We start from the raw sequence: 26,028 nt of genomic DNA, 5'->3' as shown, positions 1-26,028 counted from the left end.
AAAAAAAAAAAAGAGGTTAGAGTGGGAGAGAGCCAAAGCATAAGAGACTGTTGAGAACTGAGAGCAAACTGAGGGTTGATGGGGGGTGGGAGGGAGGAGAGGGTGGGTGGTGGGTATTGAGGAGGGCACCCTTGGGATGAGCACTGGGTGTTGTATGGAAACTAATTTGGCAATAAATTTCGTATATAAATAAAAAAAAATAAAAAAATAAAAACAAAATCATTTAAACCCTTAAAAAAAAAATAAAATAAAAAAATAAAAAGAAAAGTTCTTGGGGCGCCTGAGTGGCTGAGTCAGTTAAGCATGCAACTTCAAATAAGGTCATGGTCTTATAGTTCATGAGTTCAAGACTTGCATTGGGCTGTGCTGTCAGCCCAGGGCCTGCTTTGGATTCTTTGTCTCCATCTCTCTCTGCCCCTTCCCTGCTCGCTCTTTCTCTCTCTCTCAAAAATAATATACATTAAATTAAAAAAAAAAAAAGGGAGACACCTGGGTGGCTCAGTCACTTAGGCGTCTGACTTCAGCTCAGGTTATGATCTCACAGTTCCTGAGTTTGAGCCCCGCGTCAGGCTCTCTGCTATCAGCATGGACCATGTTTTGGATCCTCTGTCCCCCTCTCTCTCAGCCCCACCTCTCTCTCTATCAAAAATAAATGTTAAAAAAAAAATAGTTCTCAAAATATGAATAAAGCCTTAAATTTTTTTATCGAGTACCTACTATACCAAGTACTGTGCATAAGTAATCACACTTATGTAAAATAAGCATCATCAACTCAACTTGGTAAAGAAACAGTCACAAAGTCACTAAGCTGGAAAGTGTCAAACCTGGGTCCACCTAACTCCAAAGCCTAGATCCTTCTACTACATTACATATTAAATATTTCTTTTTTTTAATGTTTATTCACTTTTTGAGAGACAGAGACAGAGTGTGAACAGGGCAGGGGCAGAGAGAGAAGGAGACACAGAATCAGAAGCAGGCTGTCAGCACAGAGCCCAACGCGGGGCTCGAACCCAAGAACTGTGAGATCATGACCTGAGCTGAAGTCGGATGCTCAACTGACTGAGCCACCCAGGCTCCCCTACTACATTACATATTAAACAGTAAATCCAAAGTACAAGTAATTTTAGTCATAATGCTTTATCTAAAAATGGTTTCACTCTCTGCTATAGTTAACAGAAACAAAAGTTTTGTTTAAAAATGGAAATGCCAGGGGGGCTCCTTGGTGGCTCAGTTGGTTAAGCAGCCGACTTCAGCTCAGGTCATGATCTCAGTCTGTGAGTTTAAGCCCCACATCGGGATCTGTGCTGACAGCTCAGAGCCTGGAGCTGCTTCCAATTCTGTGTCTCCCTCTCTCTCTGCCCCTCCCCTGCTTGCTCTCTCTCTCTCTCTCTCTCAAAACTAATAAACATTAAAAAAAAAAAAGTTAAAAAAATAAAAATGGAAATGCCATGTACTTTGTAAAGAAATATTTTTCTTAAATCTAGTATGCTGATTTTCACCCATGCATCTCTGTAAATACCTTTTATCTCCTAGTAGCTTTTCCGAATATTTAGGACTAATATTTCTGTGACGACAATTTAGAGTTCACTAAGGCAAGCTGAGAGAAAGCCATCATTCTATCATCTTTAAACTCTTACTTATGTTAAATTAGAGACATAAACCTATCAGACTACACAAAACACTGAACGATTCCAGAATAATCAAATTTGCCACATTTAACCTTTGCTTTTTAATGGACTATCTCCAAGCTTAAACTTTCAATATATCACACTCAAAGTAATGGTTAGGTTGTCATTTGCTGAGAAATCTCTAAAAGTGCTTAGTTTAACAGTTTCAATTTCTACAAAACTGTTGAATTTGAATTTTTTCAGCCAGTGCAGTATCATTTCAACAAATAATTTCTGGTTCTTATCATGTGCGAGTCACTGTTTTGGGAAATCTGTGGGACGTAATGATACAAAAGGAAGGCAGAATAGCTCACTTGTGAAGACCTGGAGCCTCTGCAGTTAGACAGGCCTGAGTTAAAATCTTAGCTTCATCACTTATTAGCTATGAGGCCTTGGGCAAGTTACTTAACCCTTCTAAGGCTCAGTTTCCACATCTCCAAAATATCTAAAACAACAGCAACTAGGGCGCCTGGGTGGCTCAGTGAGTTAAGCATCCGATTTCGGCTCAGGTCATGATCTCACCGTTTGTGGGTCTGAGCCCTGCATCGGGCTCTGTACTGTCAGCTCAGAGCCCACTTTGGATCCTCGGTCCCCCTCTCTCTGTGCCCCTCCCCCACTTGTACTCAGCTCTCTTTCTCTCTCTCTCAAAAATAAATAAACATTTAAAAAAATTAAAAAAAAAAAACAACAGCAGCTATCTCAAAGGGTTTGGGGAATATTGAGTAAGAATAAGGTATGTGAAGTGCTGGCACAAAAGAATGAAATAAATATTAGTGGCTGCAATTATTACTATTATGTCCTCAAGTAATTTACAATCTCATTGAAGAGCTCATATGAACATGTACTTGTGGGTACTTTTCCTGACTGAGGAACAAGCAAACTAAATCCCTGCCTTTTGTTTAATCCATAACTAGCAAAAATGCAATATACACATATCATATATTAAAAAATATGATTCTGATTTCTCAAACTATTAATATTCTCTTTTTTTATCACCTCAGTTATACATAAAATACCACCTCTATTCGAGATCTTTTATTGAGGCATCTACAAACACAGATAATATAGCTGGATGCTGTTTGTCTGCTCTATCATTAACAAGTTAAAGGAAATGGATGGCAAACAAAGTGCAAGAAGTTTTACAGGGAACTTTTTTCCTTTGTTTTTGTTTTTAAGGATTTGAAGTCCTAATTCATCATACATAATCCTATTAAAATTATAAGGTTATAGTAAATTAGAAATTATAAGATAATAGTTTCCACTTTGAAAGTCTTTATCAGGAATACCTTACAGCACACCTTTCTGTATGTCAATATTAAGATTTTTACTTGATAAAAAGGATGAAAGCACAAAATATCAGTCCTTTATGCGTCCATTACTTGTTTCCTGGACGCAAGGAAAGGCAAAAAGTAGACAGAGTTGAATTAATCATTATAATCACACAAACAAGAGGCAATGTTATTGAACTTAAGAGTTCTGAATCCTAAGTGTCCACTTCCTCTCCCATCCTCTATGGCTTTCTCTGGCTATTTCATGCTACTTATATTTGGAGAGTCAACTATTCTCCTTTCCTCAGTAGTGCTCATTTCAGAAGGTTTTGCCTAATGACTGAGGAGGTAGCAGCTTGTTGGTACTTTTTAGTTGGTACTCTAACTCCTGCCAGCTGTCTGATAGTGCCTTAAATTCAGTGCAAATCATATTTTAAGTTGATCAGTATCACTTAGGTATTCACTTCCTGTGAAAGTTAGATGTTACTGGGAGAGTGAAGTAGCAAATAAGATAATGTATTTAATGCACATAAGTACTGTACTCTCTTAAAACAAATTAAAGAAATCATAGCTATTAGTATAGGACCCGAAAGGTATATGATAAAATGGAACTATTGAGTTGCAGGGAAAAGACTTGTTTGTTAATCATGTTTTTATCACCTATTAGTTCTGAAACCTTGGGAAAACTATTTAAATTCCTTAAATCTCAGTTTCCTTATCTGCAAAGTGGGGACTATTTATATACTGTATTAAGTTGTAAGCATATAAATTATGTAACCAAAATGTCTGACAATGTTTGGTACACTGTAAGGCTACTATTAGGAGGATGATTCATAATAATGAATGTAATAATTTCCATGGAAACAGAATAAATACAAGGCACTAATTTCTTTTTTTCCTTTTCATGGCCATGTCTAAATCCTAAAATTGCTCAGAAATCTTCAATATTTAAGGTTGACAACCTGGTACGTGAAATTCTCACTGCTTTTGCCAAGACCTCACCAAATCAAATCTAGCACAAACCACAAAGGCTTAGGCTGTTCTCATTCTCATAAATGTCAGGCAGTAACAGTAAAACAATAGGTCTAACGTTTATGACAATGTAAATGAGATTTCAAAAAAAAACAACTCCAGAAAACTACATAAACACTGCTGTTTAGAGTTTTAAATCATATTATCTTTTGATGGCTGCTATATGTTTTCTTTTGCATTACATTCCTTTAACTTGCTTGAAAGGTTCCTCGCTTTTGAGAAATCTCAAAGAAAACAGCAATAATGGATAGGTGGAGAAAATATTAAAAAGTTTAAACTTGTGGGGTGCCTGGGTGGCTCAGTCAGTCATGATCTGACTTCGGCTCAGGCCATGATCTCGCAGTTCATGAGTTTGAGCCCCGTGTCGGGCTCTGTGCTGACAGCTTGGAGCCTGTAGCCTGCTTCAGATTCTGTGTCTCTGTCTCTCTCTGCTCCCGCTCCCACCCCCACACCCCCCACTGCTTGTGCTCTCTCTCGCTCTCTCTGTCTCTCTGTCTCAAAAATAAACATTAAGAAAAATTTTTTTAAATCTAAATTTGTAATTGATATAATGTAGTAAGTAATTATTCTTAGTCATAAGAAATCACCTTAGAATGTCTTTAGTCTGTTCTTGGGAGGCATTTAAAAGTGTATAATTAAACTCAATTTTCATACAACTTTCATTCTGCGTAAAGTACACCTATGATAGTTGGGTTGGCAGACTTTAATTATGAGAGTAATAAAAGGTTATGGTTTTTGCTTATCTGAAAGATTTCTAAGAAAAGACTGAAAAAGAAATTTTACATTTACCACCTAAAAGGCAGGAAAAGAGAAAAACAATGATAAGTGCAATACACTACACTCTATTTCCTCAGAGATCTTATCCCCAGCAACTCAATCACCTATACCATAGATACTGACTCTTAAGAAATGGAAAGGACCTTGGGCCGCTGAGAGAAAGAACTCAAAATCAATGTACTTTACATATCCAACATTCCTGACTGTCGAATTATTTACAGTTCTTACTTCATTCACGGTTCTAACCAAGCTCAGCTCTTTTATTTTCTAGTTCACATAAGACTGGAGAAAGCTAGGAATGAAAGGAGTAGTAGTTATAGATAGTCAAAAGAACAGTACTATAAAGCTATACCCATTAGCTAAGGGAAAAACAAAAAAAGAATAGCTATTAGAAGACTGACTGGGGCTTTTCAGCAAAGGAATACAAAAACTACATCAAAACTGATGCACCAGGTGATAGCTCAGCTTCTAGCTTACACAACAAGTGCTACTTAGGACAGAAGAGATACATATGATTGATTGTATTTCCATCTAACAAAGAGAATAAAATAAAACATTTTATTCTTAAAGTCATAAAGCTTCAGCAATCTTGAAAACCTATCAACTGTATCTCCAATGATGCTGGCTAATGAAACACAATTAGTTTTCCATCTCATCTCCCCAATCATATTTATTAAAAATAAAGGCAATGAAAATCCCATCTCTAATGCAGTATAACAATTTCCCTATGTCCAACTTAGTATTTCCTTACATTATGTTCCCTTCTCAAAACAATGAGCTGAACTTATACAACTTAATACAAATACAATAATCTTGGGCAGTTAGATACTGCTAGGCAGCAGGATAAGAACTTTACAAATGCTCATTGTTAGTGTTCTTCATAAGAAAACTAGTAGAGTAATGGCTCTTTTTTATTTAATTAAAAAACATTTTTTAATGTTTTATTTATTTTTCAGAGAGAGAGAGAGAGAGAGAGAGAGAGAGAGAGAGAGAGAGAACAGAGAATGTCAAGCAGGCTCCGTACTGACAGGAGAGAGTCTGATGCAGGGCTCAAACTCAGGAACCATGAGATCATGACCTGAGCCACAGTCAGATGCTTAACCAACTGAGCCATGCAGGCACCCCAGGTGATGGCTTTGTAAGTGAACCTGTTCAGCTAATAATTCAGAGCCAGCAATGGTATGCTTACCATATAATATGGTTATTTAAAAATGCTTTGAATAAGTTAACTAATATTTAATATATGGACTGCAAATAGATAAACTTGATCTTCCCAACTTTCTTCCTAAATATCAAAAAGTATATATCCTGTAAAAAGATACTAAAATACATATTTAAGAACATCACTTACCTCATCACTTTCAGGCTGTGAAAACACAATCGGCTGGCCTGTATCTGAAGTTTCCCTTATATTGAGATGTAAGGGAATGTCCCCTAAAAGAGCCCACCAGACATCCATTAGCACTATAAAAGTTTATACAGGCATTTGGAATTTCACTATGTGAACTTCAGAAAAAAAAACAAAATTTTCATTCAAGTCAACTTGAATTATGACTATCCTCATATTGCTAAATCTCTAAAAAAGAATTTCAAATGAAAATTAGGGGCAACATATTCCATTTAAGGGTAGTTCAGACATTGTATATGTGTATATGAAAGCTATATGGTAGCCAATCAAGGGATAAGGACTCTGATTTATTCTTTGCTGTGGGTCTTCCAGCAAGAAATGGCTTAGAAGACATTTGTAAAATTATTTCTCCCTGTAATATCTGATATAGACACATCGTACTAAATAACAAGAGGAAAATGAAGAGGGAAAGATGGGGAGACAAAACCCCAAAAAAGAATAAATTATCTTCCTGAGGTTGGCAGATGAGTGAGCTAAGAGAAATCCCTGAAAGTAAGCCAGATCTGTTATCTCCACGACCTGCCTCTTTATCATATCTAACTACTTTTCTTTATGTATTAATCTATATAGCATTATATATAACTTGTGAGCTTGATGAGATCTCAGCAAGTATATAAGACCTCTACTACAGACTTGTCAGAAAGATTGTGTGTCTCTCCTGAGGATATGTTACTATGAGGTGGTAGAATTTAGGGCGAAAATGCTCTGATCCATAGTCCAGTTGACTCCACCATACCTTCACAAATGAAGCCTTTCAAAAGGCTTAGACTTAAAATGCTGTAAATGGAGTCTTCAGTAGAAGAGTTGACTCATCATGGTACTGAGCATTCTTAGAACAATTCCAAATCCATGCAAAGGTTACTGAAACCTGTGTGTATGTGAGCATGTTTATGCAAAATAAGGCATTCAGCACCATGCCAGGCTACTTAAATAAAGCAGAAGTATATGTTACAAAATTACAAACCTATTATAATTTATATTATGAAGTGCATAGAGGAACGGGTAATTCATGCTCCTCTTGTCAGCAAATTTGGGGATTTTAATCAACTCTTTAAATCTTTCTTAAATGTTCAATAGCCAAATGATAAAATACATGAATATTTCAGTAGTCATTTAAATTTGATGTCTATTCTATAGATCAACTTAAGCCTGTAAGAAACTGTCACAGGGGGTAGGGGAAAATACGTTATATAAAATTCTTAGAAACCCATAAAGTTTTTTCTCTTGATTTATGACATTATAGTAAGGAAACCTGAATGTTTTCATTTCTACTGCAATAATGGAAGAAAAAAGGCACAACCTTCTCCTTTATATAGGCACCTATCAATATAGTTTCTGACTTTCAGGGACTCATAATCCTATCTATAAGCACAGAAGAGTTGATCAAGAAAGAGGAAAACCTTTTTAGAAAACAGGTGGCAATCATATTGCCATATCTCACCATAGTGAGAGTGGTAATGGGCTAACAGTTGCATAACAGAGGAGGAGAAAAAGGAGTAATGGTATGGAGAGTGGGTAAAATGCAGTCTGGCCTTGAAACGTACCTTTAAGGGGCCAGGTCTGAAAGAAGCAAGGGCATATTTCAGAGACATAACTGTTACAGAGAAAGTTCTGAGAGCCATTTTCCCAAATAATTATTTAGTGCAGCCCAATGGATGAAAATAAATTAAGAGGCAGCCCGGGAGTCAGTAAAGGACATATTAGGGCCCCCGGGAAGTTCAACCAGCCAGGAGGCCATAGCTGGGAGAGCTCTTTCCCTGACTTCAGTTCCTTTTTCCTGACTACAACCTCTTTGTTATTGAAGCCCCTGCTCCAGATCATGGAAGTCTCATTGGGCCCCATGACTGCATTAAAAGGAAGAGATGTGCCCTGAGTTGGGATTCCAAATTAGTTTTCCCATAACACTGTTAGATACAGCCATCTATAAACACTATCCATTTTTCGTGATCAGTAATCAGTATTTCTGACACATTCTCAGGGTAACTACACATTTGTGAGCTCTTGGTTAAAATGTAACTTAGTGTGATTGCTTCTCTAAGAGATATATTTCAAATTCTAAATAAATGATTTACAATATCGTATATCATACCACCCATTTATAAATCAGGGAATTATAATGTTGTCAGCATAATTCAATAGCGCCATTATAATTACACATTTACTTTATTACATAAGTTTATGTCAATCTGTTGTTATTATGCAGATTTGGGAAATTGAACTTTCTAGGTTAGTTAAATAAAAAACAGTTGCAGAGTATAATTAGTGGCTATAATTAAAGCAACGTATCAAAATATAACATTAGTATTCACCTGGTACTGTGGTGGCTGCTACAGTACAAATGCATAATAACAATAACACATTTAACGTCAACTTTTAGAAGTTTAATTATAATAAACAATGTTGTGAAATTCCTTGATCTCTAAGGGATCTTAATTGTTAACTTCCTAAAACTAATAATTCACTCTATTCCTCCCTTATTCAGCATCTAACATCTGCCTTTGCCCAGAACAGAAACTCATTCATAACAAAAATTATCAACACATGTTTCATAAAATGTCCATTAAGTTGCTTGTAGATCTTCCAAAAATCATGTTTTATCTAAAAATCTGTGTTTTGCTCACTTAACACATGAGTTCACTTCTCATAACACTAATTAATCCTTCAATTCAGTAACGTGAATGGTATGTACAATGTAAATTTCAGGTACTATATTTCACAGACATGGCAAACACATTATAAAAAGATTACAGAAAACAGAAAATATTATCTTTCTAGAGCAAAAGGACTGATAAATTCAGAACTTATCAGAAAGGCATTTTTTCATATGCACCAAGAACTGACACTTTCAAAGGTTGCTACAACACACTGCCCAGGTATTTTCATATGCCTATCTGTTTATACTGAGAGATATGTTCTCCGCTTAGCAAACAAAGTGATGACCATTATTTAAAATAAGGACTTCAAATTACAAAACTCAGACCACAAAACTCTTCTCAAACTCAATTATAGGCAGTTCTTGCTTATGGTAAAAGTGATAATTGGCAGAACAAACCTCCTCTTCAAAAAGCCTCCCACTAATGAAATATATAAAGCCAAAGAAAGGTTAACAAACACATACAACTCCTTATACTTAATTTAAAACACAAAACTGAAGACAATTCATCATTTTCTGAGACACTCTTCATCATCATCTTATCCACACCTCCCCTTCCGCCATTTCCTCTGCAAAAGAATATCCTATGGTCTTACCTAGAACATCAAGATCAAGGGTCCGTGCTAGTCTTCTGGCACCATCAGCACCAAAAATATGAGTTTTATGTTTACACTTCGGACACTGGAAAACACTCATATTTTGGACAAGGCCCAGAACCTAGAATAACAAAAACCACTGAAATCAAAACAAAGTTAAACCAAATCTCAATCCATTATTTCAACAAGTTTTTACTGAGTGCCCACTGGGTTCTAGTGATACAATGATGAATAAGTTATTGTTTCTGCTCTAAAGGGAACTCACACGCTGGTGGGAGAGCAAGACACATGTAATTAACTTTAATAATGTGATAAATGTTAAAGAGATAAAAATAACAGGGATCAAAAAATTCTGTCTGGGAAGAATAAGAGGTATCTCTGAGCTGCCCACATTGCTCGGAATTGTTTCTTCAGGTTAAGGATGAGAATAAGGGTTGAGGCCTACAGCAGGAATTCTAGGTGGAAAGAAGAACACAAGCCAAGTCAGGGGAATGTAGCCACACATGGCCTATTTGGGCTACAAGCTAATGGGGGGCAAAGGCAGAGGCTGGCTTGGTAAAGGGAGGTGAAGGTCAGATGGTTAACATGCTAGATGCCATTCACGTGTTTCAGACTTTCTTCCTGAGACAACAGAAAACCACAAAAGGTTTTTCAAGTTGGAAAGATGGCCCAACAAAGGGTTTTTCAAGTTGAAAGATGATCGAGGTAATGTTACAAAATCAGACCCATTTTTTAGAAATTTAGCCCTGATAGCAATACAGAAAAACTAAGCAGAAACACAGGAAAATAAATAATTAAGAGGTTATTGTGAACAAGGTGTCATAGTGAATAACACCTAACAAGTACTGAGTGCTTATTATATACCAGGCACTGGGGGTAAATGGTTTAGATGAACTATCTTATTTACTCATCTCAAAACTTTATGAGATGGGTATTTTATCATCCTCATTCCATAACTGAAAAAAAGGACACTTCTAGCAAAAAACTCTTGGCTCTTATCAGAATGTTATTATTTGAAATAAAAATTTAAAGTCTTACAGAAAGTGTCCATCTCTTTCTGAATTTCCTAACTTCTGGCATAAAAGAGATACTTTATAAACATTTGTTAAATAGACAGGTTATGCAAATATAATCCTTATTCACATTTCTTTTAATCCCATTCTTTTTAAAAAATATTTGTTTATTTATTTATTGAGAGAGAGACAGAGATGGGGAGAGACAGAGAAATCCCAAGCAGGCTCCACATTTAGTACTTATTTATTGATTGATTTATTTAGGGGGAGAGAGGGAAGGGGGAGAGGGAGGGAGAGAAAGAGATAAATCCCAAGCAGGCTCCACACTTAGTATTTATTTATTTATTTATTTATTTATTTATTTATTTATTTATTTAGGGGGAGAGAGGGAAGGGGGAGAAGGAGGGAGAGAAAGAGATAAATCCCAAGCAGGCTCCACACTTAGCATGGAGCCCGATGCAGGGCTTGATCCCATGACCACGAGATCATGACCTGAGCCAAAATCGAGTTGAATGCTTAAGTGACTGAGCCACCCAGGTGCCCCAATCCCATTTTCTCATTAATGGAAATTAAAGCAGTGCTTTGCTTCTAAAATAAAAATAAGGAAACACAATTATCAGAGGCTTAGAGATAACATGTGTATATCATCCTATCAATTCCACCAAAAAGATCATCATTACAGGAGGTATCTCTATTAGAACATGTGCATTTTAAATGAAGGATAGCAGTGATAGTCTACAATGAAACATATAGATAAGGTGATCAAATTTATTCTTCTCTCTGAAAAGAGAAACAGAAAAGACTAAAGTTTTTCAGAACACATGCAAATGAAGACAAATTGTGAGGGACATACATTTGTAGCTAAGCATTTTCTAAGCATCGAATAGATGCCATTTTGCTGATGCAAAGTATTATAAAAAATAAATCACACTGTACTTCAGTAATTCAATACCATCTCCGAAAAGCCAGAAGAAAACACCGCTAATATCACACACCTTATTTCTTTATTCACTATGTCTATATAATATACCCATTGCTTGGGCAGTTTTACTGCCATTTATATTAAATGTGATATAGTCCCCTCACTGTAGAGCTTTCAACTTGAACATAAACATATCGCTCAAGAAATGGGAGGGCGGTGCCTGGGTGGCTCAGTTGGTTAAGCATCTGACTCTTGATTTCGGCTCACGTCATGACCTCAGAGTTTGTGACTTGGAGTCCCACAGTGGGCTCCATGCTGACACTGTAGAGCTGGGTCAGGGTTCTCTGTCGCCCTCTATGCCCCTTCTCTGCTGTCTCTCAATCTCTCTCTCTCAAAATAAATACATAAATGTAAAAAAAAAAAGAAAGAAAGAAAAGAAAAGAAATGGGAAAGGAAAAACAAATAATGTGAACACCTAGGTGAGGGTATACTCTAATTCAGAGAGAATGGGAAAAGCATCCCTACTCCACAATCTCTTAGACTCCCCAAAACAGAAAGGGATGGAGCAAGTATTTTCAATGCATATGATTAACGTATAAGTATCTTGTTACTGTTCTCTATGCCTCAGACATGTTCTCTATAAAGACCACAAAATGTCACAAACATAAAACTATAAGCAAACTCAATATTTAATGGGCTCCTATTATATGCCAGTTACCGGGCTAAGCGAAAGGGGTAGCATTCAGTGGTGAGCAAAACAGACTTGATCCTCACACCCCTGGATAGAGAAATAGACTAAACAAATATTGCAAAAATCCACTTAAAAACTGGAAGAGCTTCTCTGGAAGCAAGTACAGTGTATTATGAGAGTGTAGAACACAGAGGACAACATACCCTGGGAGTCACAGAGGAGTTTCTTGAGGAAATACGTGACGCAGAAGTTGAAGAATAAAAAGGAGGAAAAACTCTCAAGATACAAGTAGGGAGAAGTTTCCTTCAAGGAATTGAAAAGCCAGCATGGTTGACGAATGGTGTGAGTAGTGTGAGATTTTTCTAGCAGAACACAAAGCACTAAACATAAATAAAAAGTCATTTTGTTAAAGTGGTCATTAAAATTAATAACTAAATTGGAAGACACAAGAGAGAGTGAAAAGGCAAAGTATAAAGCAGGAGGTGGTATTTATAATATACATCCATGACACAGGGCTTTTATCTGGAATATATAAAAAACTCTACAAATCAATAAGAAAAAGTCAGAAATTAAAAAATGGGCAAGACTTAACCAGCACTCCATAAAAGAGGATATGCAAAGACCAACAAATGTGAGAAAAAAGGGTTCAACTTCACTAATCATCAGAGAAATGCAAATTAGGACCACAATGAGATATCATGCATATAAGCTTTAAGACCTGATTAGAATAGATGAATGTCTATATGACTGTAACAACCACCAACACTAAATCTCCATGAAGACGGAGAGCAAGTAAAACTCATAGTTTCACCTGAGTGTAAATGGGTACAACCATTTTGGAAAACTGGCAGTTAATCTAAATAATTGATATATGTTTAGTTTCCACTATGGCATAGTAATTCTGCTCTCAGTTATAGATTAACAGGAATGTGAACTTAACATTCAACAAAACACATGTACAAAAGTATTCACAAATAACACTAATTATTCCCAGATAGAAAATGACCAAATGGCCATCAACAGTAAAATGGACAAATAAATTGTGGCACAGTCACACAATGGAATGCGACATGGTAATGAAGTTTAAGCAAAATAAACAGCATGAAAGTATATACTTATTATTCCATTTACATAAAGTTTGCAAACAGGCAGAAATAATTTATGGTGTTATAATTTGGGTTCCACTTTGGGGAAACTATTATAAATAATGCTTCCATGAATGTTTTTATACATGTCTCCCCCCTTTTTTTTTTTCTAAGTATTTAGGTTACGCATGTTTAACTTCAGCAAAAAATGCCAGGTTTTCCAATAAAGTTCTACCAATTTACACTCCTCCCAGTAATGTATGAGAATTCCAGGTGTGACACAGCTTCACCAACATATGGTATCATCAGCCTTCTTTATTTTAGCAAGTATGGTGAGTCCATTGTGCTGGACTGTTCAAACTGTCAATGTGTTTATAATAGGAACTATATTTCCTAGAATCTTCCTTCATATATATGGCTCCTGGTTAAAGTTCCCTGAAAGTGGAATGAAAACCCCGAGGTGGCAGTGAAGCCTTAGGCTTCACACTCTATTTTCCTTTGGTTAGAGCTGGTGAACCAGCAGGAGTTTACGTGTATTCCAGTTTGCTCTTTCTTCCTGATGCTGTGCCCAACTCTCCTTTGCACTGTGGCTTTAATTTGTGTTGCCATAATTATTAATGAAGTTGAGCATATTTTTTAAGAATTTTCTAATGTTTATTTATTTTTGAGAGAGAGAGAGAGAGAGAGAGAGACAGAGCGTGAACAGGGGAAGGCAGAGAAAGAGGGAGACACAGAATCCAAAGCAGGCTCCAGGCTCTGAGCTGTCAGCACAGAGCCTGACACAGGGCACTAACTGCGAGATCATGAACCAAGCCAAAGTCGAACGCTTAACCGACTGAGCCATCTAGGCGCCCCGAGCACATTTTTACATGTTTATTGGTCATTGTATATTCTCCTCTGTGAAATGTCTGTTCAGGATTCTTGTCTTTTTTTTTTTCTATTGATCATGTGTTGTTGTTGTTTTTCATTGAATTGTAAGTATTCCTAGTATTTTAAAGTATATTTCCTTTGTATTTTTTTTTTTATTTTTTTTAAACATTTATTATTGAGAGACAGAGAGAGACAGAGTGTGAGCGTGGGAGGGGCCGAGAGACAGGGAGATACAGAATCTGAAGCAGGCTCCAGGCTCTGAGCTGTCAGCACGGAGCCTGTCGTGGGGCTTGAACTCACAAACCGAGAGATCATGACCGGAACCAAAGTCAGACGCTCAACCGACTGAGCCACCCAGGTGCCCCGAAAATATAATTCCTTTGTTGATTGATTCTCAACTTTGATACTGATTTCATGCTGAAATGATAATATTTTTAATATACTGAGTTAAGTATGTTATTAAAATTAAGGTCACCTGTTTTGTTTTGTTTTGTTTTCCTACATTTTAAAATATGGCTACTAAAGGGGCATCTGGGTGGCTTAGGCGGTAAAGCATCCAACTTTGGCTCAGGTCAAAAATCTCATGGTTCGTGGGTTTGAGCCCTGTGTTGGGATCTATGCTGGCAGCTTGGAGCCTGCTTCAGATTCTCTGTCTCCCTTTCTCTTTCTGCCCCTCCTCTGCTCCTGCTTTCTCTCACTCTCAAAAATAAATAAACATTAAAAATATATATACGGCAACTAACCATTTTTAAATCACATTTGTGGCTTGCATTACATTTCTGCTGGAAAGTACTGTTGTAGACAATTGAAGCATGACTACAGAATTTATTTTGGTAGTTCTCCTATTTAATGTTGCTTTAAGGTCCAAAGATGCCCAAAAACATTTATGAGAGCCAGTGATTTATGAATATTTTTAAAAATTGGAGAAACATGAAACAGTTGCCTCCAAGACTATATAAGAAAGATAAACTGTCAAGTTTCTTTGCTTTTAGTTGAAATTATATCAACTGATTGTGATAACACACACATTTATTTGATTAATTAGAAAGAAAACATATTAAGATATGCAAAGCATGTGACAGACAACTTTTTCAAACCATGGGGTTAGTTGGAAGAAAACTTAAAAGAAAGCCTGGAGTGTTAAAAAGATTAGAAAACACTATGATAGGTTTTAAAAAAGCAGTCCTCTATAATCAAAGAGTTTTGAACAGGGGCAGCTAATATAATAAGAAAGGACATTAGAACATCCAAATTACAATTTTGTTCATAAAAATTTTTCTAAAAAAGGAAAGATTTCATGTCCATGTGGCAACTCTGTACTGCCTGCTCCCCCCAAAAAGTGCCTTATATTGTGTGAATATTTCATGTATTGTTAGGCTGTTTGTTTATTATAGAGCTATTTTGTATAGCAGAAACATTAGAAAACAGATGCTTTGCCATAGCTTAATTTACATAATACCATTAAAATGCAGCTGCAAGCATGCTCAATCATTTTTTAATGTCTCATCAAAATATAACATGACTTTTTGTGTCAACTATACTCAAATAAAAAAATTTTAAAGAGAAAAAATGTATAAGATCCTGATCTCTTTTTACCTCAGCTAGTTTTACTGAAAGAAAGTAAATGCCACATGTCTGCTTAACATCAGCCACCACAAACCTTTACATGTTATTTTTACGTTATTCCAATCCATCATTGACTCAGAAGGGTACTTCTTTTATAAACTTAAAAAAAAATTGACTCTCTTGAAATATCAACATTGCTTTGAAATATTGGATTTTTGTGTCCAACTGAATTGAATTAAGCAAGCTCAAAAGGCCTCAATTTTAATTTCTTCTTGGCATTTTAAATTCAGATTCAGGTAAGTAACAAGCAAGATTTTCAGGCTACTATGTAATCCAATTTCTCAAGGTTACAATCAGGTTAAATTCCTGCTGGTTGGAATTTGTCACAAGGATTACAAAATATGATTTAAGAAAAAAATGAGGAAGAGAAACTGTTAAATAGAAAATAAATAAAAATAACTGAAATAGATTAGATTCAGTTCTCCATTAGCCTTGAGCCAGGTTTTAGTATATTCCTTGAAACAAGTGTACAAATATTATAATTTTTAAAAATGACATGGATGTTTTTGTTTTCTTTTTCAGAAGTAGTCTGGCATGGAAAGAACAATGAATGGGGAAATTCATGTTCTTCTCAGGACCAACTAAATAGCTGTGTGCCCATGAGGTGCAAACTCAACTTCTCTACATCTTGAATTCCAAAATGAGGGTTTATATTAAATGATGATCTCTATAATAATGATCCCTAAAATCTACTACTAAAACAATAACATTCAGAGCCTCCCTTTATAGTACCATGTACTAAGGTCTATGCTAAGTACTACATATATAATCTCATTTAACTGCCATTATAACCTAGGAGATGGGTCACAAAACATTGAAGCTAAATTACTTGCTCAAGGTCAAACAGTAAATAACACAGCCAAAATTCAAACCAGCTGGGTCACTGCTTTGTATATGGAAGTCAATAAACAAGATGACAAGTAAATGGACTCGAGGATTTTGTTCATGGAACTAGGCGGTCTGAAACAATACTGAGCCAATATAGTCTGGGATAGTAATGAAGAGCACAGTTACAATGGAAGGCCTAATTTGAACCATTTTCACAATCACTGCTGCAATCCAACCTTAGATTTCATTTTCTTCTCCTGGTCATGGAATTCTCTTTCCCAAAAAACACCCTCATTATACCTCTCTTGACTCCTCCCCATTATTCAATCCACCCATTTCCTGCCCTTACTTGCCCACCTAGACAGTCAGAAACCCAATGGTAAGCAAATTTAATGGAGACCTCTCTTGCTCCCTGAAATTTCTAAGCTTGTGGTATTCTCCCATGTCCATATTACTACAGTTTGGATTACTCAATTTTGGATAATCCACAGAAAAAGCAATTAAAAATGTGGGCTCTGGAAAGCATACTGTTTGGGATAGGAGCCCAGATGCCCACTAAACTGACAGGTAACCTTATGTGAGTTATTTAATCTTCTTACCACAGTTTCCACATCTGCAAAATGAGAGAAAAAAATGTTATCTGTATCACAGGGTTGTGAGAGTTATTATTACTTTAATTCATGTAAATCACATAGAACAGCATTCTCAATAAAAACATTCATGGACTTGTGAGAGATCCCAAGGGAAGACACAAATGAGCATACAACTTTGGTCTCTGAGATGTAATAATGGTCAAGATGCAGACTGCTACCCAGTTGTATAAAGGTTACCAAAAAAGAAAAGTCACTCTTCTAAAAGTGGAAAAATTAACCAATTGTGAAGAAGGAAGCCACATGTGATACATCATGTGCAAACTGGTTAGTGTGTTCCTAGAAAGAATTCAAACAGCACTTTGTAAAGCCTCTACAGCCAATAATGAAAGATTCTTCAAATACATCAAAGGTATGAAACTTCCCAGAGAACCAAATGAGACTATTTGATAATCACAGAGGAAAACATATTCAAGGAAGAAAGGAGAGAATAAATGTGTCACTTGCCTCTATTTTCACATAAGACTGCCTATTTCTAAATTGTTTTTTTATGGCAGGTCAGCTCGAGGTATTAAATATAATCGGACTTTTGGGGTCTAACAGACAAACAAGATAGATGCTAAAAAAAGCTCCAAGATGTGTTTCATGAATACATGAGTTTTGAAGACATTCACAGGTGAAGGTGTGGAACCCCAGGTCCAAACAATTAACCTACTACCATAACCGGCCACTCTGCCAGAAAAATAATAAACCACAACTTTGATCCTCATTGTTGAGAACATTGTGTAGGGTCTGTGGTAATGAAAATGGAAAACAGTGGAAAATGGAAAGAAAACATTGATGGGAATCACCTAATTGAGGTTCTAAGATCACCTCATTTTTCTTAGAAGAAAATATAATCATTAACCCTTTCAAATAAATATTTAAAAGTTCCACACCACACTAGTATTTTTAGTTTCTTTGAATTTCTTGTTTTTAATCAGCAAGAAAAGTAAACCACAGGAAAAGCAAAATTCCTACCTCCCTTTTTTAAAATAAATAAATATTCTCAAGGCTGAAATAGTTATAGAATTTTCAGGACTACTTACAAGGGAAAAAAAGGTAAGTTCAGTGACCAGCATTAGGCTATAATCTGTATTTTATTTCCAGGTCATCTGTAGCAGAGACAGGTAGCTTTGAACAAAGTCCATGGCCTCATCTTCATTGGCACATAACTAATCTAATTTTCTTGGGCTCCTTGAGAAATGTGACATATGATCACATGACTTTTAGTGAAGTATGAGTAGAAATGTATGTATGTCTGGTCCATAAAAATCGCCATGTACACACCTCTGTTCCATTTCCCCCCCTGGCTGGCTCAAAAGAGGATGGCCCCAAAGGTGGGTTTAGAACTCACATGTGAAAATGGCAGAGGCTACAGCAGCTTAAATGACTTCCTGGAAGAAGACCACCCTGCTCACCTGTTCATCTATGAGTACTGTTACATGAGCAAGAAATAAACTTCTATGTATTTGCATCATTATATATTTTGAGGTTTATCTGTGACAGCAATTAACATGTATTAAATAATGCAAATTTAAATTACACAGAATTTTAGACTCTATATAACTTTAGCAACTAATCTATATGAAAAGAATGGTTTAGGCTCAACTAAAGTACTCAAGGAATAAGGAAATCTCAAAGACACTATGCATCTAAGGTGTAAAAAATTTCTTGTTAACATTCTTATTAGAAAATAAAGGACTAGTCAAAACACATAGGCCAAATACATAAATATCTATGAAATGTATCTGTTTCATGATAACATTCTGAAAGTAATTATAATAAGCAACATTAATCGACATTTTATATTTACATTATTGGTTGTTTCAGCTTGTGCCGAACACTGTACTAAGCTTTTTGCACGCATTATCTCATTTATTTCTCTTCTCAATCCTCTGAGGGAAATGGTACTATAATTCTCATATTCTGAATTAAGTAACTTGCGGAGGTCATACAGCAACAAAGTGACAGACCTAGGATTTGAACTCTAGCATTCAGATTCCTGAGTTTACTCTCTTTACCACTATGCAAAAATGCCACTGTAAGTAGCACCCTATTGCCTAAAAAAATTATAATAAAATTTCTAAAGGAATTTAATTTGTAACCATAAAAGAAGTCATATACTTATTAAAGAATATAGCTCTCTCAGGGCTAAAAAATATCAATCTATGTATAAGAGGCTACAAATATACAGATTAATAAATCTGTTTCTGTGAGGAGAAGGGATGGTCACATACATCATGTGATGTGAAAAGTACTAAAAAGGCCAACACCAAATCATTTGCTCCACCAGTCTCTTCCTTGCCAAACAGTTTTAAATCACAACCCTCATAGAGAATAAGGGCAGGGATTTGTGACTGAGAATCTAATGTCTTATTTCTACCTCACTGTCATCTTGAGCAAAAAACTAGCTCCTGGTAGATTTATTAATATGGCAGCCTAACTCTCAAAATCCCTTAGACTTCTGCCATTTTTTTTTCTAACCACTCTACCTCATGTAATCAATTGCCACGCCTGGCAATTCTTCCTTCAAAACGTCCGCCACATTTATTCCCCTTTCCATTTTCAATGGTGTTATACTACATCAGACCCTTACTTCCTATCACCTACAGTGGTGTTTTTCCAAATTATTAAAACTATTTTACCATAAGAGAAATATTTTAAGTGTTAATCAATACAAATGTACACTTCTATGTATTGACAACTGAGACCAAATCTTTATGAAATAATACTTTCTCTTTTTAAGAGCAATTAACCCGGATATTGAAACCTTTGGTTTCATCCCTCACAGTATTGGTTTCATGACTCATTGGTGGGTTACAACCTGCAGTTTGAGTAACTCTGACCATTGCAAATGCTTCCTTCATGCCTCCACACTCTCCTGGCTCCTGTCCTTTCTATTCACTTCCACCAAATTAAGTATTTTTAAAGTTCCATTCAAATCAATTAACTATTTCCTTTCCCGCATTCTTTATGGACTCCTCTAAAAATCTCAAGAACAAAGTCTAAATCCTTAGCCCAGCTGTTAAAGCTCTACCAAACCTGGGCCTAGTGTAATCACTGCCAAACATTACCTCAACTATAGAGAAACTGAACAACCCTGAACACAACTTGTGATTTCCTGATTCTTTTCAGACTCACTTCTGTCCCTCCAGTCCCCTGCGATAGCTATGAAAATCCTATTCCATTCATTTACTCTGTATATATTTAGTAAGCAACAATATGTTCTTGGCACAGAGGGAGGTAAGGAGTCCCTTCACTCAGAGCTTATAGTCTGGCACTACAAATGTGAAAGTACTGACAACTATGAAAACAGTTAAAAAGGAGAAATAGAGTGTTACTAGATCATGCACTAGAAAGAATTCACCTAGTTAACAGGGACAGGGCAGTCTCCCAGAAAAAGAACCATTTAATCTAAGTACCAAAGGATAAAAAGGAGCTACTAAGTTAAAAAAAAAATGAGGTTAAGTTTAAAAAAAAATGGTTCTCATGTGGAGAAACAGCATGCTCAAGGCCATGAAGAAAGAAACTTTGTGGCAATCTAAATAAAATACATGGAAGATGACCAGTTTCACTGTAGCAGAGAGAATGCAAGGCAGAGTGACCTGTGAGCTGGGGAATAAAGACAACAGCAGATTGTGGCTGGCGTTATATCCAAGGTCAAATGTCCTATCATATAAGTATTTACCTTAGGCCTATCATACACTTGGTAATTGAGTATTTAAGAATATTTAAGGCATGTTTTCTTGCCCTCCAGGAACTCCCATTCTTCTGTGGAGACTGACAGGTAAACTGCAGTGGGATAAGAGTCAAACTAGGTATATGATACAGTAGTTCAGAGAAAGATTAACCTTTTCTGGGAATTTGGGAAAAGCTTTCCAGAGAAAGTAAATTTCCTGAGCAAGAATTTGAAACATGCATATGAGTTCCCAAGCTAACAATGGCTTATCAGGCAAGGGACTAGGATATGCAAAATAACAGGGGCATAGAAAAAATCATGACTTTTCCATGAAAGCCCTACTTAATAGCCCAGAGAAGAAAGTGTTCTCATGCTCCTCAGAATTCAGGGCACCTTCACCATAATGGAGCTAGTCCACAGGACCATAAGGAACTTAACAGAAAAGGCTTCATCCCTTTTTTTTTTTTTTTTTTTTTTTTTTTAATCACCAAGGGAACTTATCACAGTACTTTGCTTATGGAAGGCATTCAATATGAGTAAATACATATTTGTAGAATAAGCTATCTACTGAATTAAAATTAAGGGTTCATTACCTATAGAAAGAGTAAGAGAAGAAACATACTTTAATATAATTTTCAGGAGCTGGTAAAGAGACTGCCCAAGAAGGAAGGGCTGGAGAGTGAAATCCCTGTAACTCTAAAAGTTCAAATGGTAAGGGAAGGACTCTAAACTGAGGTGCCTGGACCTCCCTTGTACAAGAAGCAACAAAAATGTGTTAGAATGTCACAAGGCAGAAAGTACTCACTGTTAAAAATGTGTAAAGTTAAAAATTTTTTTTAATTTATTTGTTTTATTTATTTGTTTTTAACTTATTGTTTTGTATATGCATGTGTGTTGTGAGAGAGGGAGAGGGAGGGGTGGGGAGTGCTCATGCTCAGGGGAAAGGCAGAGAGAGAGGGAGAAAGGGAGAGAGAGAATCCCAAGCAGGCTCCACGCTGTTAGTGCAGAGCTGAACCCATGAGATCATGACCTGAGTTGAAATTAAGAGTCAGACAGATGCTTAACCAACTGAGCCACAGAGATACCCCTGAAAAAAATTTATTGTTTAAAAAAAAACAGTCTACCTACAAACACTGAAATAATCAAGGATTTGGCAGAGTTGATATGATTTCAGGCAGAGAACGGAGAATTTAATAGTTCATTTCTTCTTCTCCTTCCCTTATCCAAGCCTTGAGTTTTAAGAAAGCATTTAAATTAACTTCAAAATGTTCTTGTAGACATTACTAAACTCTGTCCATACCAATGAATTCCAATGACATCATTGTTTCCATGGTAACTAATGCACTTCAAAAAGGGAAAAAAACAGAAAGCAAGACTAAAGACCAGGCAACAATGAAATAAAGTGGTATAAACAAAGCATAACATTTCTTCTTTGCATTTATGGAACACGTTCTAATTTCAGATGCTTTATGATTACTTAGACTCCAAGGCTCTTAAATGCCAAAAGTATCTCAGAGGTCATCAAATCTACATCCCACACATAACCAGGATCCCCTTTACAATGTAGCTGCACCATGGTTGTCCTAGTGTTTACAGAGCTCATTGCTGCAAAGTTCTCACTCATTCACTTGCAAAGATTACTGAGCACCTTGTTCTGAGATGATTAACATATTTTACCTCCTTTAAAAATTTTTCTTGTTTAGGGGTGCCTGGGTGGCTCAATCAGTTAAGCATCTGACTCCTGATTTTGGCTCAGGTCGTTATCTCACAGTTCATGAGTTTCAGTCCCACATTGGGCTCCACACCGCCAATGCAGAACCTGCTTGGGATTCTCTCTCTCCCACTCTCTCTGCCCCCACCCTGCTCTCTCTCTCTCTCTCTCTCCAAAAATAAATAAATTAACATTAAAATTTTTTCCCTCTTGTTTAGAGGGCAAATAATTGAAACATAGGGGTGAAAAAAAGAGAGCTATTATAAAGATACAGGATGATGTCAAAAAAGCTAACTTGGGATTATGCAGTTCTGATGACTTTACATCTATTCCACTTCAGCCCCACATACCCATGACCAACCACATCTGGGACCTTGTCATTACCCAGAAGTGTTCCAACTCTGCACACATGAACTGCAACATTTACTTTCTGATCACAAACAGCTCTTTCACTCCCTACCTAATCCTGCACTAGTCCTATGAGCTTTTTGCAGCCCAAGATCCTGCATGTGAAATATTTCCTCACTGTATTTCCTTGCTTCTATTCTTCAGTGGCACCCACCTAGCAATAGCCTAACCTGGACTTAGTGACCATCCCTCTTTCCCGCTGTTATGTTCCATAGGACTCTGCCTCACCCTTTCTTCCAGAGTCTAGAGAAAAATCTGTTGGAACAATTGAGATTGTTTGCCTCTTTACTTATAGGGCAATATATATCAAGTGCTGGAGGTAAATGAAAATAACATAAAAGACTAAAAGATACATACACTGAATCTGTCATTAGATCCCATCAATTTGGTCATTAGACATTAGACATGGTCATTAGACGTCCAACTAGCAAAGTGTATGTAAAACCTGACCCATAGCCGAAGTCCCATCAAGTAACAGCATCAGTTGAAATAGGTGTATGCAGTGATAATTTACAGGGTGGGAAATAAAAAGTGCTGGTTTCAGCTTTTTAAAAGACTTTTCCCTCAAGAACTGCATGATGCTTTTGAGTAGACTGTACATAGGTCTCTACCCTTATCTTACAGTATGAGAAGTTAAGCATTCCCTTACATGCTGATAGGATGACTATTATCCTAGTTGAAGTGGCAGTAACAGACCACTGGCCCTGTTACCTAATTTCTGCTAGAAAGATTACGGAGAATTCGTTTTCAGTTTTCAGTAGATAGCCCTCTAACTTTTTGCTGATTTATATTTTTAAAATCCCATATAAGTATTCTTATTTAGTGGGGAGCCTGGGTGGCTCAGTCAGATAAGCATCTGATTTCGGCTCAGGTCATGATCTCTCAGTTTCGTGGGTTCCAGCCCAGCATCGGGCTCTGTTCTGGCAGTGTGGAAGCTGCTTGGGATTCTCTCTCTCTCTCTCTCTCTCTCTCTCTCTCTCTCTCTCTTTCTCCCTCTCTCTCTTTCTCTCTCTGCGCCCCCCACCCCCGCTCTTGCTCTCTCTCTCTCTCTCTCTCTCTCAAAAATAAATAATAAACATATTTTTTAAAGTATTCATATTTAGTTATTTGGGTGGGTGTTACTTATACTTATACTTATATACTTATACTAAAAAACTCTGTCCTGTAAAATTTAAAATCTACTCCTGAATTAATCAAGGCCATCTGATAGCCAAGATGGAGGCATCATGTTGGCTTTGTACACAAATGCTTGCTCTAAACTGTATTCTGGCACAAGTCTACTTGCTTACACCGATGCACACTTGGAGAAAAAACCTATTTATGTTTTTTGTTTGGTTAAATTTATTTATTTTGAGAGAAAGAGAGCACAAGCAACGGAGGAGTAGAGAGAGAATCCCAAGCAGGCTTCAAGGTGTCAGCGCAGAGCCCAGTTCGGGTCTCGAATTCACGAACTGTGAGATCATGACCTGAACCGACATCAAGAGCTGGATGCTTAACAGAGTGAGCCTCCCAGATGCCCCTATTTATGGTTTTTAAGAAAAGGTAATGAGAGTGTGTTCATTATATAAAGGATTTCTTTTTTCTGAGAACCTAGGAGAGACTTATGCCTCTCTGGTCTCAGCTCTCTTTCCCTTGAACATCAAGCTCTTTCTAACCTCATGGAAATGGACAGTTTTATAAAAACTCTATGTGGCTGCTAGAAAATTCACCGCATACTTCTCATATGAATTTAAGTCCCTTGATGGCATGCAGTTTGTTTACAAATTCACTTCTAACCCTGATTTCAATAGTTCTTTGGCTTAATATTGTATTAATTTGTTTTGTCATATTATATAGAAAATCTTCAGATACATTTTGGAAGACAGTGAGCTATATATGAGTTAACCTGGAAACAAGGAAAAAAAGTCACTTTTTTCAACTGTCTTCCCACCAGAGCTCTATTCAAGTGTATCTACCTAAACACTCAGGTGGGGTTTTTTTGTTGTTTTTTGGTTTTTTTTGTCAATAATAGCTTTCAGTATTTGGAAAGGTAGTATTTATTCAAAAAACTCATACATGAAGGATGTTTTAGACTTCTTAAAAATATTTTAGTGCAATTAGAATCTTTCTTGACTAATATAACATGCATACACATTTGCACCTATATGTGTGTTGTTAAAGTAACCATAAAGATAAAGTAGGGTTTTCATATAGATTTCTGTAAAGAACTAAATTAAAATTTGGGCTGTATTTCTCAATGACTTGCTTCTTCAATTAAGAGTGTCTCGTAACAGTGAAGCTATACATGCTTACAGGCACATGGACTTTTCGAAACATCTCAGCACCCTTGTGTGCGTCCATCAGTGCAATGTCCTGGGGCGTGGAGACAATCACAGCACCTAACCATTGAAAAACAAAGCAAAGAGAAAGCAAGATGATGCCATCATTTAATGCTTTATGAAAAGAATGCTTCTAAAATTACGCTGCTTACAGGCTAACGGAGTCTACTACATTAAATAGGTAACCTGTATAAATTTTACATACTTGCACAGGAAAGATGAAGAAATATCTTCTTCGCTCTTGCCTATTTTTGACTACTCACTTTTAAAATAACAACTGGATTATGGAGAGGGAAGATGGCGGCGTAGGAGGACGCTGGGCTCACCGTGCGTCCTGCTGATCATTTAGATTCCACCTACACCTGCCTAAATAACCCAGAAAACCACCAGAGGATTAGCAGAATGGAGTCGCCGGAGCCAAGTGCAGACGAGAGGCCCACGGAAGAGGGTAGGAAGGGAGGCGAGGCGGTGCGCGCTCCACGGACTGGCGGGAGGGAGCCGGGGCGGAGGGGAGGCTTACCGGCCAAGCAGAGCCCCCGAGTCTGGCTGGCAAAAGCGGAGGGGCCTGACGGACTGTGTTCCTACAGCAAGCGCGACTTAGCGTCTGGGAGGTCATAAGTTAACAGCTCTGCTCAGAAAGCGGGAAGGCTGGAGGACAAAGGGAAGGAGAGCTGCTGAGCCCCCTGACGACAGAGCTCAGTTTGGTGGGGAACAAAGGCGCTCGCCAGCGCCATCTCCCCCGCCCATCCCCCAGCCAAAATCCCAAAGAGAACCAGTTCCTGCCAGGGAACTTGCTCGCTCCGCGCAAACACCCAACTCTGCGCTTCTGCGGAGCCAAACCTCC

General features: G+C 37.0%; 1 protein-coding gene across 1 annotated transcript in view; it reads right to left on the bottom strand.

Moving 5' to 3' along the window:
- NUBPL (NUBP iron-sulfur cluster assembly factor, mitochondrial) overlaps positions 1 to 26,028 on the bottom strand; it is a 235,261-nt gene that overhangs the window by 9,132 nt on the left and 200,101 nt on the right. The window contains exons 8-10 of the mRNA XM_040476886.1: positions 25,159 to 25,244; positions 9,402 to 9,522; positions 6,096 to 6,178 (exon numbers count right to left, since the gene is read on the bottom strand). Coding sequence (XP_040332820.1) covers positions 6,096 to 6,178; positions 9,402 to 9,522; positions 25,159 to 25,244 — 290 coding nt within the window. The remainder of the gene's footprint in view (positions 1 to 6,095; positions 6,179 to 9,401; positions 9,523 to 25,158; positions 25,245 to 26,028) is intronic.

Source organism: Herpailurus yagouaroundi, unplaced genomic scaffold, assembly GCF_014898765.1.
Source record: "Herpailurus yagouaroundi ecotype Mexico unplaced genomic scaffold, PumYag 141, whole genome shotgun sequence".
Classification (NCBI taxonomy): Eukaryota; Metazoa; Chordata; class Mammalia; order Carnivora; family Felidae; genus Herpailurus; species Herpailurus yagouaroundi.
Note: the sequence above shows the minus strand (reverse complement) of the source record. Positions and strands in the feature narration are given on the sequence as shown.